Source organism: Dromiciops gliroides, chromosome 1 (genome assembly GCF_019393635.1).
Source record: "Dromiciops gliroides isolate mDroGli1 chromosome 1, mDroGli1.pri, whole genome shotgun sequence".
NCBI classification, from domain to species: Eukaryota; Metazoa; Chordata; class Mammalia; order Microbiotheria; family Microbiotheriidae; genus Dromiciops; species Dromiciops gliroides.
Window position 1 is genome coordinate 605,081,659 of NC_057861.1, and position 17,392 is coordinate 605,099,050.

At 37.5% G+C, this 17,392-nt stretch overlaps 1 protein-coding gene across 2 annotated transcripts in view; it reads left to right on the top strand.

Annotated features, from left to right (window-relative positions):
• Window positions 1-17,392, top strand: part of UBQLN1 (ubiquilin 1) — a 52,348-nt gene that overhangs the window by 19,571 nt on the left and 15,385 nt on the right. For both annotated transcript variants that reach the window (XM_044002762.1, XM_044002757.1), the window contains exon 2: window positions 12,035-12,186. In XM_044002762.1, coding sequence (XP_043858697.1) covers window positions 12,035-12,186 — 152 coding nt within the window. The remainder of the gene's footprint in view (window positions 1-12,034; window positions 12,187-17,392) is intronic.

The window sequence follows — 17,392 nt, forward strand, 5'->3', positions numbered from 1 at the left end:
TGGCCCAGGTATATACGCTTTGCCTTTTGCAGTTAGCATTTTTTCCCCCAAATCATAAACACTTTAATAGATCCATGTACAGTTATGTACTTTGTATGAATAATGTTGTTGTTTTGGATGTAGACCTATGAACTATTATTTTGGGGGAACCATGATCATTGGAACTTATTTTTTTAATCATAAAAGTATTTTATTATTTTCCAGTTCCATGTAAAGCTAGTTTTCAACATTTGTTTTCATCAGATTTTTAGTTCCAATTTTTTTCTCTCCCTTTCCTCCCCCCTCCTCAATACAGAAAGCAATCTGATATAGGTTATATGTGTAGCTTTTTTTTTTTTTAACCAGTGCTGTTGATAGATAGATGGCATGGTCTCCAACTTTGTAGGTGACATCTGGGGAGGATAGCCAAGCACACTGAATAAAAAATAAAGTAATATTTTAATAGGGAAATTAAGTCTTATATTAGGTAATAAATTTCATAAGTATAGAATAGCGAGTTGGGTCTAAATGCAGTATAATTTGACAATGTGATATGGCAGCCAAGAAAGTGAATAACTTTAGGCTATATGGAGAGGCGTGTTGTCCTGGAGTAATGAAATATCATTCTTGTACTTTGTATGCTGTGCCAAACCACACAAGGAGTATTTTAGGAAAGGTGATAAACTGGAGAGTGTTCAGCAAAATATTTGGCACATAATAGGTGCTTTGTAAATACTTGATGGAGAAATTAAGAGGAATGGGTAGAAGTTGCAGAGACACATTCCTTCTTCTTTCTTTCTTTTTTTTGGTGGGGCAATGAGGGTTAAATGACTTGCCCAGGGTCACACAGCTAGTGTCAAGTGTCTGAGGTTGGGTTTGAACTCAGGTCCTCCTCAATTCAGGGCCAGTGCTTTATCCACTCTGCGACCTAGCTGCTCCTGACACATTTATTCTTGACATAAGGAAAAACTTCCTCACTGTTAAGAGATATCAAAAAGTGGAATGGTACAACTGGGTTTTCCCATATCGGAAATTGTCATTCAAAAAAGCTGAATGACCATTTGTCAGGAATGTTGTAGAGAGGATTCTTTTTTCAAGTATTAAGCATCAATTATGTGCCAGGCACTGTGCTAAGCATTAAGGATATAAGGAAAGGCAAAAGACAGTTCCTGTCTTCAAACAGCTCAAAATCTAATGGCAGAGACAAAACATGGAAACAACTGTGTGCAAACAAGCTGTAACAGTATACAGAATACTTATGAAATAATCAATAGAGGGAAGGTACTAGAATGAAGAAGGATTAGGATTTTACTTGGGACTTGAAGGAAGCCAGGAGGCAGTGATGAAGACAAAGAACATTCCAGGAGTGGAGGATAGCCAGTGAAAATGCCCAGAATTGGTAGATGGGGTGTCTTGTGAGGAACAGCAAGAACATGTCAACTGTCTGAAACCGGATTTGAACTCAGGTCTTCCTGACTCCAGGGCCAGTGCTTTATCCACTGCGCCACCTAGCTGCCCCTCTTCGAGAATATTTTTAAAGAAATGTTCTCTCAGGAACAAAACAGTACCTAGAACTGAGCAAACTAGGTGTTTATAAAGAATGGTATTTAGGGGTATTGCCCTGACATATACGTAATGATAACATAATTGGTATATACATTATTTATATTTAAATAGCTATTTATAAATGACAATTTGTCTAAGAGCAGTTTAAACATTTCCTTGGGTAACTTTTTTTTTTTTAATTGCTATTTATTCTTCTGGCTAGGGTAAATTAGCCCTAATGCACAGCATCATAGGACTTAGAGATGGATAGAGAAGGAAAGGACCTAAGAGGTCCTCTATTAAAGACCTTATTTTACAAATGGAAGAAACTGGAACCTAGAGAGAGAAAATTATTTGCCTAAGTTCACTTAGTCATTTATAGAACTGGCATTCAAACTTAAGTCCCTGTCTTCAAATCCTTTGTTATTTCCACTGTGCCACACTGAGGAATCCAATGTCTAATCTAGTCAGTTTGCCTGTTACTTGTGTGATCTTGCTCAAAGAAAAGTGTCTCAGGCAGGTAACTTAAACATATTATCTGACAGTCTTTCTTGGAGGAATATGTAGGTTTTAAAAAATGAACTGTGAGCAAGACACCTGCCTTTCTGTTAAAAACCCATGTTCTTATAAAAAATTTTTTAACTAGAATAGGTTAATTAACTGCACAACTTTTCTGCCAGTCAGCAGGTATTTATTGACTACCAATTGCAGAGCTCCACAAATCCCAGGTGTCAGGTCGCTATGGCACCCTGTAGCATAGCTGGAAAATAAAGGAATACATTTCATTTTTATCCACTTATGGTTTGGATGCTAAGGGAGAGAGAGTATAGAGAGGAGAGAATAGGTCAGGAAAACACCTATTGTAAGCGATCAGAAAGAGAACTAGGGGAGAGTAGTTAGGGACATAGGAGAGAGCTACTAGGAAGGTGTGGTGCATCTGGTAACAGTTTCCACAAAGAGGGGATGTTCCTATATGGTGCTAAAGGCCACTGGATTTGTTAAGAAAGCCATTGGTGACCTTTTGAGAGAGCCATTTTCCTCATGTGATGGGGACAGAAGCTATATTACAAGATTTTAAAAAGTGAAATGGAGCTGGGCATGGCAATTGAAGTGAGATGAGAGAAGGGCTCCATCTTTGGAGCAAGAGGTTGGGAGGGCATTGGAAGAGGTTGAAAGGGGTTGGGAGGGCATTCACTTGAATTGAACGTTGTATAAAAAACATGTTCAATTAGATTAGTCTTACTATAAGCTCTGTTACTTGAGGTTACAGCTCCACTTCCCCTTTGGTGGGTTTGTCCTCCCCCCAAATGAAAGCGCTTAAGAGAGCAAAGACTCACTTCCTTGTTTTTGTATCCCCACATAAGTGCTTAATAAATGCATTTTCATTCATTCACTATGACTTGGAAGTATTTCTTCATATAGGAGAAAAGAGAATAGTTATAGATACGCTAAGCATTTGATAACTGCTTACTATATGCTGCCTTCCATACATTCTAATAGAAGACAATACCATGAAGGGTAGTTGGAAAGAGCACCTGGGGATGGCTAGGAAGTAGAAGGGAAACTTGACCTCCTGCAAGATAAGGTTGAAGGTCACCATCAGCTTGGATACCCAATGGTGAGGTGGGATAGGGAGATGAGGATGATGACCATATAGAGTGATTTAGGAGTGGTTGCTGAAGATTTTTGTCATTAAGCCTCATCACCTCATTGAAGTGTTGGGCACTATTGGGCATATAGATGATTTAGAACAGTGCTATGGAATGAGAGGAAGTCCATAAATAGAGTAGAAGGGATTACTTAGGCACCAGTGAAAGACCAGGTGAGTTTACACATCATGTTGATGGGTAAAATTAGTTTGATTTTCATAACTTGCTCTATTCTGTTTAATTTATCAACCCAATAGCTGGAGTGGAGAAATAAAGGCTGGAGTAACCCAGGTTTAAGGGTTAGCAAGTGGGAGAATTAGGGTAAAGACAAAGGTTAGATGGTTTGTAGGGTAGTGTTAAAATAATTGACTCTGGGTATTTACTTGGGTGTGGAAATGGGTGAAAGCATAGTTAGCATGGGGAGAATAAGGAAGGGGTAAAGGACTGGAGGCTACATTGAGGATAAAGAAATTAACAAAGAGAACATAACCATGGTTGTTGTTAGATGTTTGTGGTGGAGAGAGAAATTTCAGTGTTTTAGGATCTTTAGGGTGGTGTCCCTGGGATGACCAATACTGGTGTGGAGCTATAGTGGAATGGAGAAGGAAATTGTTTGGAGTTGAGAAATTATGTGGTTCATGATCTTCAAGTGGTCATCCTGAATATTACCATGGGAAGTTTTATATAGGAGATTGAGACATAATAAAATAATTTAAAAAGCTGGATTATAACAAAGATTAACAAAGCTAGATGGGTTGTTGTTTGTCCTTCGACCATTAAGAGGACCATGACATTAGGAGGTGATGTCATGACTTTCAGCGAATTGGATTTAAGTGTGTAAGGACCCCAGCCTCACTCTAATCCAGAGCCATCAAGTGGCAAGATATCTGGGTATCTTGGACAACTGGAGATGGCCCAGGATGTTTTTAAGGCAATCTGTGTTAAGTGATTTGCCCAGGGTCACACAGCTAGTAAGTGTCCGAGGAGAGATTCAAACACAGGTCCTCCTGACTTCAGGGCCAGTGCTTTATCCACTGTGCCACCTAGCTGCCCCACCAGATGGGTAATGCAACAAAGATGGAAAAGGCAAGTAGAAAGTGGAACTGGAGATTGAAGAGCTGTCTAGGATTTAATTCCATAGTGCCGTCGACGCCCCGCCCCGCCCCCCCCCCCAATTAAAAAAAACCAATAGCTGGGCCCCACCTAGCTGCCTCAAGTCTTCTTAAGAGAAGCTTATTTACTGTAGGAGGTTCCCCTGAAATTTTTTTTTTTTTTTTTGCAGGGCAGTGGGGTTTAAGTGACTTGCCTAGGGTCACACAGCTAGTAAGTGTTTGAGGCTGGGTTTGAACTCAGGTCCTCCTGAATCCAAGGCTAGTGCCTTATCCATTGCGCCACCTAGCTGCCCCCTGAATTGGTTTTTAAAATATTTTGGTAACTGTATTTCAATATAATTGCTTTCCTTTGTAATCCTGTAATTTTATGGATTTAAAAAAACATTCTGAGGGGGCAGCTAGGTGTGGTACAGTGAATAGAGCACCAGCCCTGGAGTCAGGAGTACCTGAGTTCAAATCCCACCTCAGACTTAACACTTAATAGCTGTGTGACCCTGAGCACAAGTCACTTAACCCCAATTGCCTCAATAAAAAACAAAAAAACAAAAAAACCCCAACATTCTGAGGATGCATCTATAGGCTTCACTAGACTACCCCAAAGAAGTTTAGGACAAAAAAAATTTAAGAATCCTTATTTTGTTGCAAGGCTTCTGACTCTAGGGCCCTGGTCTTTAGCTAAACCAGGTGTTGGCAAACTACTTTTTGTAAGGCTGAGCTAAAAATGGTTTCCAAAATAAGTTTTGTTTTATTTAAAAATGTAAAAGCCATTCTTAGGTTGGGGGGTGGTGGTAAAAAACTGGAGGTTGGCTGAATTTTGGCCTTTGGGCTGTAGTTTGCCAACCCCTGGGCAAGACATTAACATTCTTGGGAACCATAATAAAAAGAGGCATTAACCCTCAAAGGAAGACTTGAAGCCCAGAGAATTTCAATGAATTTCTTGAGGTTTAATTCAGTTGTACCTCCTGTGCCAGTTTGGGGGAAGTGGATAGTGTATTAGATAAGGAGCCAGACAGAACTGTATTCAAATTCTGCCTTGGAATCTTGCAAACTTGTGTAACTCAAGTCAAGTTTCTTAACTTCTCTGAGTCTCAGTTTTCTCATTTTTAATATGGTGATAGTAGCAACAACCACAGGGTTGTTTTATCAAATGAGGTAATGCTTGTAAAGTGTTTTACAAACTTTAAAACCTTAAAGCTTTGTAAAAACGTTAGCTCTTATAACACTACAAGGAGAAGTTATGTAGTACAATACACGAAGATGATTTCTGGGAGGAAATATAGCAAAGGGTCGGGGAAGGCAATGTGGGCTAAGGAAGGCTTTGGAGAGTATTTGAATGAAGATGAATCAGAGAAACTGTAAGGGGCTAAAATTCTAGCTAGTCTGTCTAAAAATCTGATGAGTGATCGTAAGTGAATTAGAAGCTTTAGCAAGAGTTTAGATTTTTAAGCATTTATTAAGGAGCATAAGAATTTGGTGAAGAGAAAGAAGCCTAGATGCCTACATCTATCTATCTCAGGGAGTCAGCATTTTTGCTCCACTCTCCACGAGAGGCCTGATGAAAAGAGTGTGCCTTGCCCCTTCTTTGTCCCACAAGCCTCCTGTCTCAATTGGAAACATCAAACATCACTTCTGATGCCAAGAAACTGACCTCCCAAGCCACATGGCTTGCCCTCAGACACCTTCTCCTCATGGCAGAACTTTCCTACAGTAACTCTCCAGCAGGGGGCGTCACTCCAGTTGTTACAAAACAGAAACAGTATCTTAGTGGCAGTGCAATTACAAACCTTTGACCCAGCAATTAAAAATGACTAAGTTCTAGAAGCGGTTCTTAAATTTGTCAAAATAGTAGAAAATAGTGGTAGAAAAATTCCAATATTTGCATATTTCCCGGAGTGTTCTAGCAATTAGTGCAAGTTTTTGTTGTTGTTGTTTTGGGTGGGGCCATGAGTTAAGTGACTTGCCCAGGGTCACACAGCTGGTAAGTGTCAAGTGTCTGAGGCTGGAATTGAACTCAGGTCTTCCTGAATCCAGGGCTGGTACTTTAGCCACTGTACCATCTAGCTGCCCCCAGTTCTTTTTGTTTGGTTGGTTTTTTTTAACTTCTTTACAATTTATTCTTAAAAAAGGTGAAGAGGGAGGGCAACGACACTAATTGCTCTTCTGGACTTGATACTGATCTAAAAGGAAAAATTTGTACTCGTAGCAATAGCAGAAGCCTTGGAAGGAAATGACATTTTAGAGTTAACAAAAGAAAGGACACTGCCCAAGATTTTATAGAGCTTAACCAACTCAAGGTGTATAGTAACTTTTTGAGAACAGATTTTTCGTGGTACAAATAGAAATGATTTCTCTGAGAAAGAAAATGATTGAGGGTAAAGATGAAGAAATGAGAAACCGTTCTCTCCCATATATTTTTTTAAATTCATGGAATATGTAAATAGGGACAGGTAGCTGTGGATGAATACAAAAATAAAGACACTGTAAGAATAGTGTCCAGAGGGCTGAAGTTCAAGATCTGCCCAGGCTGCTGATGAATAATGAAGGATAAGGACAGTGCTAACCTGATAGAGAAAAGGAAGAACTACTGAACTCTTACCAAAGTGATTGTTCTTTTGGCAGGGAATAATAAAATGGAAAGGGTTATTAGAGAATAAAACCCTAAGATGGGATGGTAAGAAAGCATTTAGTTGATGTCATTGAGTTTATTGTTTGATTTTAATTTCTTTTGTTTATTTATTTATTTTTTTGAGGCAGTTGCCCAGGGTCACACAGCTAGTAAGTATCTGAAGTTAGATTTGAACTCAGGTCCTCCTGACTCCTGAGACAGTGCTCTATTCACTGTTCCACCTACCTGCCCCTTGAGTTTAGATTGTTATTGTTGTTTGTTCTTTGTTTTTGAAAAGGCCTGTGATTACAGGGTGATGTCATGATTTGCAGTGAATTGAATTTACTTGAGGAAGGGCTGTGCAAGCAAGGTCACTACCCCCCCCCCCCTCCACCCCCCTCCTCTCTTTTTTGGTGAGGCAATTGGAGTCAAGTGACTTGCCCAGGGTCACACAGCTAGTAAGTGTCAAATGTCTGAGGTCGGATTTGAACTCAGGTCCTCCTGTATCCCCTAACCTCACTCTCTTGCAGAGCCATTTGGGTCCATTGGCAAGATATATATCAGGACAACTGGAGATGGCCCCAGTTGTTTAAGGCAATTGGGGTTAAGTGACTTGCCCAGGGTCACACAGCTAGTAAGTGTCTGAGGTTGCAGTTGAACTCAAGTCCTCCTGACTTCAGGGCTAGTGCTCTATTCACCTTAGCACCTAGAAGTCCCTTGAGTTTAGATTACTAGGTTTCTGAAAGAATATATGGATGTGATCACTAAATGGTAATATTAACCCCCCCCCCAAAAAAAAAAAAAAGTGACCAAGTCCTTATGCTGGGTGCTGCAAGTACAAAGTCAAAAAGAAATAGTCCATGCCTTTAAGGTATTGCTGTAACCTGCATTTCTTGAAATTACCCTGATGGAATCTGATACTTGAATGGCCATAATCTAGTGCTCACTTAACATTTAGTACAACACAAAAGTGGAAGCCCATTGTGTTTTCCTGGCTCTCAGCCTCCCCCCTTCCCTTGTGATTTCCCCATTAACCCAGAGTGTGAGGCCCAGATTCTGAAGGACCACTTTATATTTTATCTAAGCCAGAAACATAAGCCCCCTTCAGGAGTTCATGAAGTAACCTTTAATGGGGTTTCTTCTGAATTTTGACATATCTGAGTTGACCAACCAGACATAGACTACTCTGAATATATAGCATTTCCCTTTGTTCTGTGAAGTTGTGTGACTAGGTTTTTAATGAACTTAATGAACTTTTTAAAAAAGTTAGTCATTTAGTCATCTTCTTAATGTTGATTTTATTTTTTCCTGGTTCTGAGTATATATAGTATCACAACCTAGTTCAGAGAAAAGTTCCTGACCTATCTTACCCCATGCCATGTTTGCCAAAATGGTGAAATTTGAATTTAACAGAACTAATATCGTGTTCCTGAGAGACATCTTCACTCAGTGGGCTTTATATATATCCCCATAAGTAGAGTTCTTTTTTTTTTAATTAATAAAGTATTTTATTTTTTTCTGTTACATGTAAAGATAGTTCTCAACTTTTGTTTATACAAGCTTTACAATTTCAGATTTTTCTCCCTCCCCTCCCTCCCCCCTCCCCTAGACAGCAGGTAATCTGACATAGGTTTTATTTATTTATATATATATATATATATATATATATATATATATATATATATATACACACACACAATAACATTAATCCTATTTCTGCATTAGTCATGTTATAAGAGAAAAAAATCAGAGCCATGATGAAAAACCTCAAAATAGAAAAAAAACAACAGCATCAAAAACAAAAGAAATAGTATGGTTCATTCAGCATCTATACTCCGCAGTTCTTTTTTTTTCTTTCCTGGATTTGGAGATCCTCTTCCATCATGAGTTCCCTGGAACTCTTCTGTGCCATTGCATTGGTGAGAAGAATATAGTCCATCACAGTAGATCAACACTCAATGTTGATGTTACTGTGTACAATGTTCTTCTGGTTCTGCTCATCTCACTCATCATCACCCCACGCAAGACCCTCCAGGTTTCTCTGAACTCCTCCTGTTCATCATTTCTTACAGCACTATAGTATTCCGTTGTATTCATATACCACAACTTGTCCAGCCATTCCCCAGTTGATGGGCAACCCCTCAACTTCCAATTCCTTGCCACCACGTAAAGAGCAGCTATAAATATTTTTGTACATGTGGGTCCCCTTCTCCCTTCCATGATCTCTTTGGGAAAAAGACCCAAAAGTGGTATTGCTGGGTCAAAGGGTATGCACAGCTTTATCACCCCCCATAAGTAGAGTTCTAATACTGTATTTCAAACAGTTCCCAAGACCATGTACTTCCTTGACTTCATAAATATGTCAATTTCTCTGTTTTTAACTGCCACTTTGAAGGTTTTAGTTAAGAAGCATTTGAAAAGGACTAAAACTCTAGTTTATATCTTTACCCATTTCCATACACACCTATATCCATAATAGAATTACTAATTCATTGTGGAGGCTAGCCCATCTCTACTATTTAAGGAGCCTTACTCTTGTAAGAAAGAGTAAAAAAGAAGAGAAAGTAAAAACAATTTACTCTTGTCAATAGAATCTGACCACAGCTGCATGATTTTACACTCAAGTTCCTACCTATGCAAATAAGGAAGGGAGAATCCTTTCTTCATCTCTTATTTGGCGTCCAGTTTGGTCATTATAATTATACAGTGTTCATTTCTGAGTTTTGTTGTTGTCTTTGTGGGTGTTATTTTCGTAGTTCTACTTATTTTACTTTATACCAGTTTGTCTTTCTATGCTTCTCTGAATTCTTCATATTCACCATTATTAGCAAAAGTACTTGAGAAGCCATCACTCTAAACTTATCATTTTACAGATGAGGAAACTGAAGTCTAGTGAGTGACTTGCCCAGAGGTCAGATGTAGGATTTGACCCCCAGGTGCCTTGATTCTAGAGCCAGTGATTATCTTTACATTGTACTATCATTATTTGTGGCTTTGTAGTGTTTAAAAGTCATTGAGATTCGTACCCTGACAAAAATTATCTGTTATAAGAACATTACCTGGAACCTGTACAAAGTAAATTGAAACTCATGATTTTATCATTATTGATATAGATGAATCTTCCTGCCAATACAGATTAATTCCCCCCCCCCACACACACCTTAATAGATGAAATTTATGGGTCATTGAATAAAAACAGGGTGTGTAGACCTTTGGGAAAACTTAGTGTCTTGGGAAGGTTTCAATGAAAGATGCAGGATTTAAGTAACTTTGGAAGATGCCCAGATAAGTAAATGTGACCTAAATTAGGAAAACAATGCATTTTAATGTTGAGGAATTCTCTGGGAAAAGTCCAAGAGACCGACCTTAATAATTCATTAGACAAAAGGTTATTTGAGAGGAGTGGAGTAGATGTGGAAAGAAAAATGAGACTATCATGTAGTAAGTAACCTGGTGAAGGACATGGCTTAGAAAAAGAGATGAAGATGTTAGAACTGAGTGAAAAGCTATTTTGAGACCAGGAGGAAGGAGTTGGCTTAGAGAGTTCAACCTTCTACGATGTTGATTTTTGGTATTATTTATGTCAATTAGAGGGGGATAGAGCTTTGGGTAGGAAATAGAAAGGGGGTCTGAGATGGAAGTTAACAGTAGTTTTAGCATATGAGATCATCAGAATCCTGGACTGCTGCTTATGGTGATCAAAAAAATTGAGATGACAGAGTTAATATATTTGAAGAAGTGATGGTGCTATGTAATTTCAGAGCTGAATGGACTTGACTTCAGTTGCCATCTAGTCCAAACTCATACCTGAAAAAGAAACCCCTTTATAGAATACTTGAATAAGTGGTCGCGTTTATTCTTTGCTTGAAGAGTTAGAACTGAAGTGGAAAGGGAGCGAGGGGGGGGAGGTGCCAGGGACTTTTGGTTACCTCTGATTATTAGGAAGTTTCTGTCAAACTCTGAAGTCTGCTGCTCTGTAACTATCCATTGTTTTCTTTTTCTCTCCTGGGGACAACTAGAACAATTCTGATCACTGCTGTGACAGACCTTCAAATACTTAAGGCTGACTAGTGTGTCTCCTGTGGAATAGTTGATGGACTGCAGGACTTATAGTCAGGAAAATCTAGGTTCAAATCGTTTCTGACACTTAATTTCCTTATGTGTAAAATAAGAACAATTACAGGGTTGTTGTACAGCTCATGAAATAAAGTATGTGGAATGTTTTTGTGAATCTTAAATCTAGATAATATTATGATATCATTAAACTACCTCAGTTCCTTCAATCAATCCTCATGTGGTAGGAACTTACCCATTACCATTATCAGGATATTCTCTAGCTTATGAATATCTTTCCTAAAATGTGGCACCCAAATCTTATTGCTGGTGATAGTAAAAACAGAATATAAAGGTCTATAATGAATTGAGGAATTATGAAAAAGTTCTTTCCTTGAGAGATCAGAAAATGTGGGCAGTTTCTTAGAAAGATTATTTGTATTATCTCCTACTTAATAAACATCAAGAAGCATGAACATGTATTTATAAGGAGGCTTGTATGATACTATAAATCTGTTAAATTTAACATGGTTGTTCAAACACTGTCCTGCTTATTTGTGTTCCCTTTTGTGTGCTGTGTATATTAAATGTTTTTTAATCATAAAAAGTATTTTATTATTTTTCAGTTACATGTAAAGATAGTTTACAACATTTGTTTTCATAGAATTTTTAGTTTCAAATTTTTCTCCCATCCTCCCTTCCCTCCCACCTCCCCAAAACAGAAAGCAATCTGATATTGGTTATATATGTACAATCAAAATGCTTTCTTGGTTCTTATTTCTTTCCCTTCTTTATTCCTATCCTCCCTCCAAAACAAAACTCTTCTTATAATAAATAAGTATAGTCAAGTAAAACACATCCACTCATTGGTCTTGTCTGAAAGTGCACATCTCATTCTGCACCACTAGTTCATCATATCTCTGTCAAGAAGTAGGAAGCATGAGTCATCAGTTTTCTAGTCATGATTGGTCATTGCCTGGATCTTAACTCTAAAGTCTCGTACGGATATCTTACAGATTTTCTACTACCTTGTTTTTAAAATCACATTAAATCTTGTAATGCATATTAATTTCACTTTTTATTTTATTTAGTTTAAGGAAAAAATCTCCAAACGATTCAAGTCCCATCCTGATCAACTTGTGTTAATATTTGCTGGAAAAATTTTAAAAGATCAAGATACTTTGAGCCAGCATGGAATACATGATGGACTTACTGTTCACCTTGTCATAAAAACCCAAAACAGGTAAGCTTTGAATAAATATTGTAGGAATGTTTTTCTTTCAGTATCTCCCTATTCCTGACAATATAGTATTTATCTGAAATAAGGAACTAATTATAAACTCTGAGAAATTTAGTTCCTCTTTTACCACTGTTGACTATAATTAATATGTTATAAGACCAAAGTTGTTTAAGAATATAGTATTAACCAGTGGTTAGCTGGTGATTAAAGGGTTAATAACTTAGTGGTGGCTTTCTTTTTTAACTCCCAGTACTTTGCCACACTGATTTTTTTTTTTTATGCCCTTTTTAAAAAAAGTTAGGCAATTGGGCTTAAGTGACTTGCCCAGGGTTACACAGCTAGTAAGTGTTAAGTGTCTGAGGCCGGATTTGAACTCAGGTACTCCTGACTCCAGGGCCGGTGATCTATCCACCGCACCACCTAGCTGCCCCACACTGATTTTTAATATTGTGATAATTGAAACTCATTAATGTTTTGTATGTCTGAATTTTGACTGAATTATGGAACTAATGTTATTTTAAACAAACTGAAACTGAAATCAGTATATTTGCAACTGGAATCCTATCATTTGAAATCTGTTAGTGGCAAAAATATAGCTGGAACTAATCAGTCTTGAAGGCTGTGACAGTATAAAATTTGGCATTTTCCAACAGTATATTTAGTTTTCTGCTATCTGTAAGAAAAGTTAAATTTCAAAGTGTCACTAAAATTAATAAATGCTAATCTTTAAGAGAATTTTGGTTATTCTTCTGAATGTTAGCAATCAGGACAAATGTACTTACTTGACACAAAACTCTTAGTTTATTGGGGTAGGGCAGTAATTGATCTGATCTGTAGTTCTGATTTATTTAAAATTTTTTTTTGCAAGGCAGTCTTTGAAGATAGCTACTGTTCTTTGGAACTGTGAAGTTGTATTAACTTTAATTCTCAACAGTATATGTAACATAAACCTTAATGACAAATAGATTTATTTTTACTAGATTGAATTACTGCTTTCCTCCAGAAACATACATTTATTCATTTGCTACATGAAGTTGAGGATTTTCATTAAGTCATTATCAAATAATAGGCTAACAAAAACTCCAGGAAGGAAGTCATTTTTTAATATTTCCACCATGGGTTTTTGAGACTCTTTAAAAATCATTATAAAATGATGACTTTTGCATTTAAAAGTGCTGGGGGAAGGGGTGAAGCCAAAATGGCAGAGTAAGGCAGGGACTTAGTTGAGCTTTCCCCAGTTCCCCTTCAAACAACTTTAAGATAATTCCTCAAATCAAACTCTGGAGCAGCAAAACCAGGTTTGGTTTTATATATTTTGTAGCCAGTACAACTTAGGAGGTCAGCAGGAAAGATCTACTAATCAGGGTAGTAGTGGCCTAGAATGTAGTGCAGCATAGGCCTTACCCTGGCAAGCTAGTAGTGGGCCTTAGGGACAGTACCAGCTTTGATGAGGAGATTACAGGAGACCCTTTGCCAGGCTGGGTGTGGGACCCTGCTGTATTGTTCCTATATAGTTTCAGGTCCCAGGGCATAGATGAGTATTAGCCCACTAGTGGGCTTTTGGCTGCAGGGGGTGGTGACCCTAGTCTCAGGTCCAAGGAACTGACACTTGCAACCTCAAAACCCAAGTCATAATTACAGTCATAAGAAGAGAAAACACTTATGACCACAGGGAAGCGGGGGTCTGGTCACAGTTACAGGGTAGAGGAGGGTGCATATGGTCACTCTCAGACCAGAATAAAGGCCAGAAGAGCACTGACCACACTTTTCTTTAGATCATACCACCTTGGAAGAACTGAAAACTTTTATGGATCCCCCCAGAACCAGCTCTGAAAACATCAGCATGAAAAACCTGAAGTTTGGGATAGTGTTCCCACCACCCCGGAAGCAGAGCCCAACTTTTAACAACATTATAAGAAGAAATTGGCTGAGCAAACAACAACAACAAAAGAACTTGATCATAGAAAATTACTATGGTGACAGAAGATCAAGACAAAACCGGAGGAAGACAAAAAAATTAAAATGGCAATATGCAGAACTTCAGAGAAAAATGTGATATGGTCACAGGCCCAAAAACGATTTCTTGAAGAGCTCAAAAAAGAGTTAAAAAAAATCAAATAAAAGAGGTAGAGAAAAAATTGGGAATATAAACGAGTGGTGCAAGAAAATTATGAAAAGAGTTAATAGTTTGATAAAAGAGTCACAGAAAAATACTGAAGAAAATAAAACCTTAAAAAACAGAATTGGCCAACTGGAAATGGAGGTACAAAATCTTGCTGAAGAAAATAATTTCTTAAAAGCCAGAATTGGGGAAGTGGAAGCCAATGATTCCATGAGATACCAATAAAATTAAATCAAAAGAATGAAGAAAGTTGAAGAAACTGAAATATCTCATTGAAAAAACTGTCCTAGAAAATAGATTGAGGAGAGATAATTTAAAAATTATTGGATTACTTAAAAGTCACAATAAATAAAAGAGCATAGATATAAAATTGCAAGAAATTATCAAGAAAAACTGCCCTGAAATCCTAGAACCAGAGGATAAAGTAGAAATGGAAAGAATCCAATGATCACTTCCTGAAAGAGATCCCAAAATGAAAACCTGCAGTAATATTATGGTCAAATTCCAAAGGAGAAAATATTGCAAGCAGCCAGAAAGAAACTATTCAAATATTGTAGAGCCACAGTCAGGGCTTGTCATTTGATATTCCAGAGGGCAAATGAGCTAGGATTAAAACCCAAGAATCACCTACCTAGCAGAACTGAGTATAATCCTTTGGGGTGAAGGTGGGGGCATGGTTATTTGATGGAATAGAGGATTTTCACATGGATATTTAAATAGAGGACTTCCAGGCATTTCTGATGAAAAGACCAGAACTAAATAGAAATTTAGAACTTCAAATAAAATACTCAAGAGAAGCATAAAAAGGTGAACAGGAAAGGGATTTAATAAGATTAAGCCATTTACATTACCATATGGAAAGATGATACTTGTAATTTCTAAGAAGGTTATTATCCTTAGGGCAGTTACAAGGAATATATGTAGAGGTTATGGATATGAGTTGACTTATGATGTTATGATTTTAAAAAATAAAATGGGATGAGAAGGGGATGCACTGGGAGAAAAGGGGGAGAGGAGAGGTAGAATGGGTTTGTTATCTCACATAAAAAAGGCTTAAAAAGAAGAGTTTCTATAATTGGAGGAGATGATGGAGTGGTGGAGGCCCATGCTTTAACCTTACTCTCAACAGAATTGGTTCAAAGAGGGAATAACATAACAACCATATGGTTGGGTATAGAATTTATCTTGGCTTGCAGAAAAGTAGGAGAAAAGGAATAAGAAGGAGAGGTGGTGCTGATAATGAGGAGGGCAGATTGGAGGAGGTCTTCAGAACAAAACAGACTTCAAGGGGAAAATAGGATGGAGGGAAATAGTGATGATAACTGTGAATGTGAATGCTATGAACTCACCCATAAAACAGAAGCAGGTAAGAGAGTTGGATTAAAAACCAGAACCCAATAATTTGTTTACATGAAATACTTGAAACAGAGAGACACAGGATAAACATAAAGAACTGGAGTAGAATCTATTATGTTTTACCTGAAGTTTAAAAAAAAAGAGGCAGGAGTAGCAATTATGATCTCAGAGAAAGCAAAAATCGAATTAAGAGAAAGTTAGGAAGATGAATAGAATTTTAGACAATTTAGGTATGATAGACCTGGAGAAAATCAATTGGGAAGAAAAAGGAGTAAACCTTTCAGCTGTATACATGGGACCTTCACAAAAATTGACCCTGTAGTAAGACATAAAAACATCACAAATGCATGCAGAAAAGCTTCATTTTTCAAATATATAGAGAACTTAGATTTATGAGAATACAAGTAATTTCCCAATTAATAAATTGGTCAGAGGATAAGAATTGGCAGTTTTCAGGAGAAAAAACAAAAGCTTTCTATAGTTATATGAAAAGTCTTTAAATAGCAATTGAACTGCAAATTCATACAATTCTGTCAGATTGGCTAATAGGACTGAAAGGGAAAATGACAAATGTTGGAAGGAATGTGGAAAAATTGGGACACAGCCTATTGGTGGAGTTGTGAACTGATCCAGCTAGTCTGAAGAGCCATTTGTGGAGCTATACCCAAAGGACTAAAAGTGTTCGTGCCTGTTGACCTCCCTATTAGGTCTGTACTCCAAAGAGGTTTTTTAAAAAGGTGGAAAGGACCTCTATGTGTACAAAAATACTTATAGCAGCTCTTCTTGTTGTGGCAAAGAATTGGAAATTATGGGGGGGATGCCCATGAATCGAGGAATTGCTGGTTAGTTGGTAAATGATTGTGCTAGAAAACTATTGTACTATAATAAATGGAAGAGTTAAATGAACTGATGCAAAGTGAAATGAGCAGAACCAGGGGAACATTCTACACAGTAACAACAATATTGTATGATGATCAGCTGTAAATGACTTACATATGAAGTCTGGATGCAGATCAAAGGATACTTTAAAAATAAACTTTATTGGGGCAGCTAGATGGGGTAGTGGATAGACTCCCTGGAGTCAGGAGTACCTGAGTTCAGATCCAGCCTCAGACACTTAACACTTACCAGCTGTGTGACTCTGGGCAAGTCACTTAACCCCAATTGCCTCACTAAAAAATTTTTTTTTTAATTATTTTTTGTTGTTGTTTTTTAATCTGTTTTCTTTTACAACATGACTAATGTGGAAATAGGTTTGGCATGATTCCATATGTGTAATCTATCAATTTGTTTTCTCAAGGTAGGGGTGGGGGTGGGGAGTGGAAGGAGAGAGAATTTATAACCCAAAATTTAAAAAAATGAATGTTAAAAATTGTTACTACATGTAATTGAAAAAAAAATAAAAGTGGGAAAAAATTTTAAAATGGCTTTATTATTGTAAACTTTTTTCCTCCCTAAAATTAAAGTACCCATTGGCATTGACTTATTTCGGGGGAGGGGTGTGGAGCTAGCTTCTCTAAATGTTTTCATTACTCAGAATATTTCCTAATATTTTTCACTGTCCCTTGAGCAATCTATTTTATGTTTTTGATGCTAATTGGTTGTTTCTTTAACTTATAATTTTGAATTAGTTTGAGCATTGACTGTTTGGAAAGGAGGAAACTGGGAAACTGATGTACTGTTGTGTTACAAACTGGTCCAACCATTCTGGAGAACAATTTGGAGCTATGC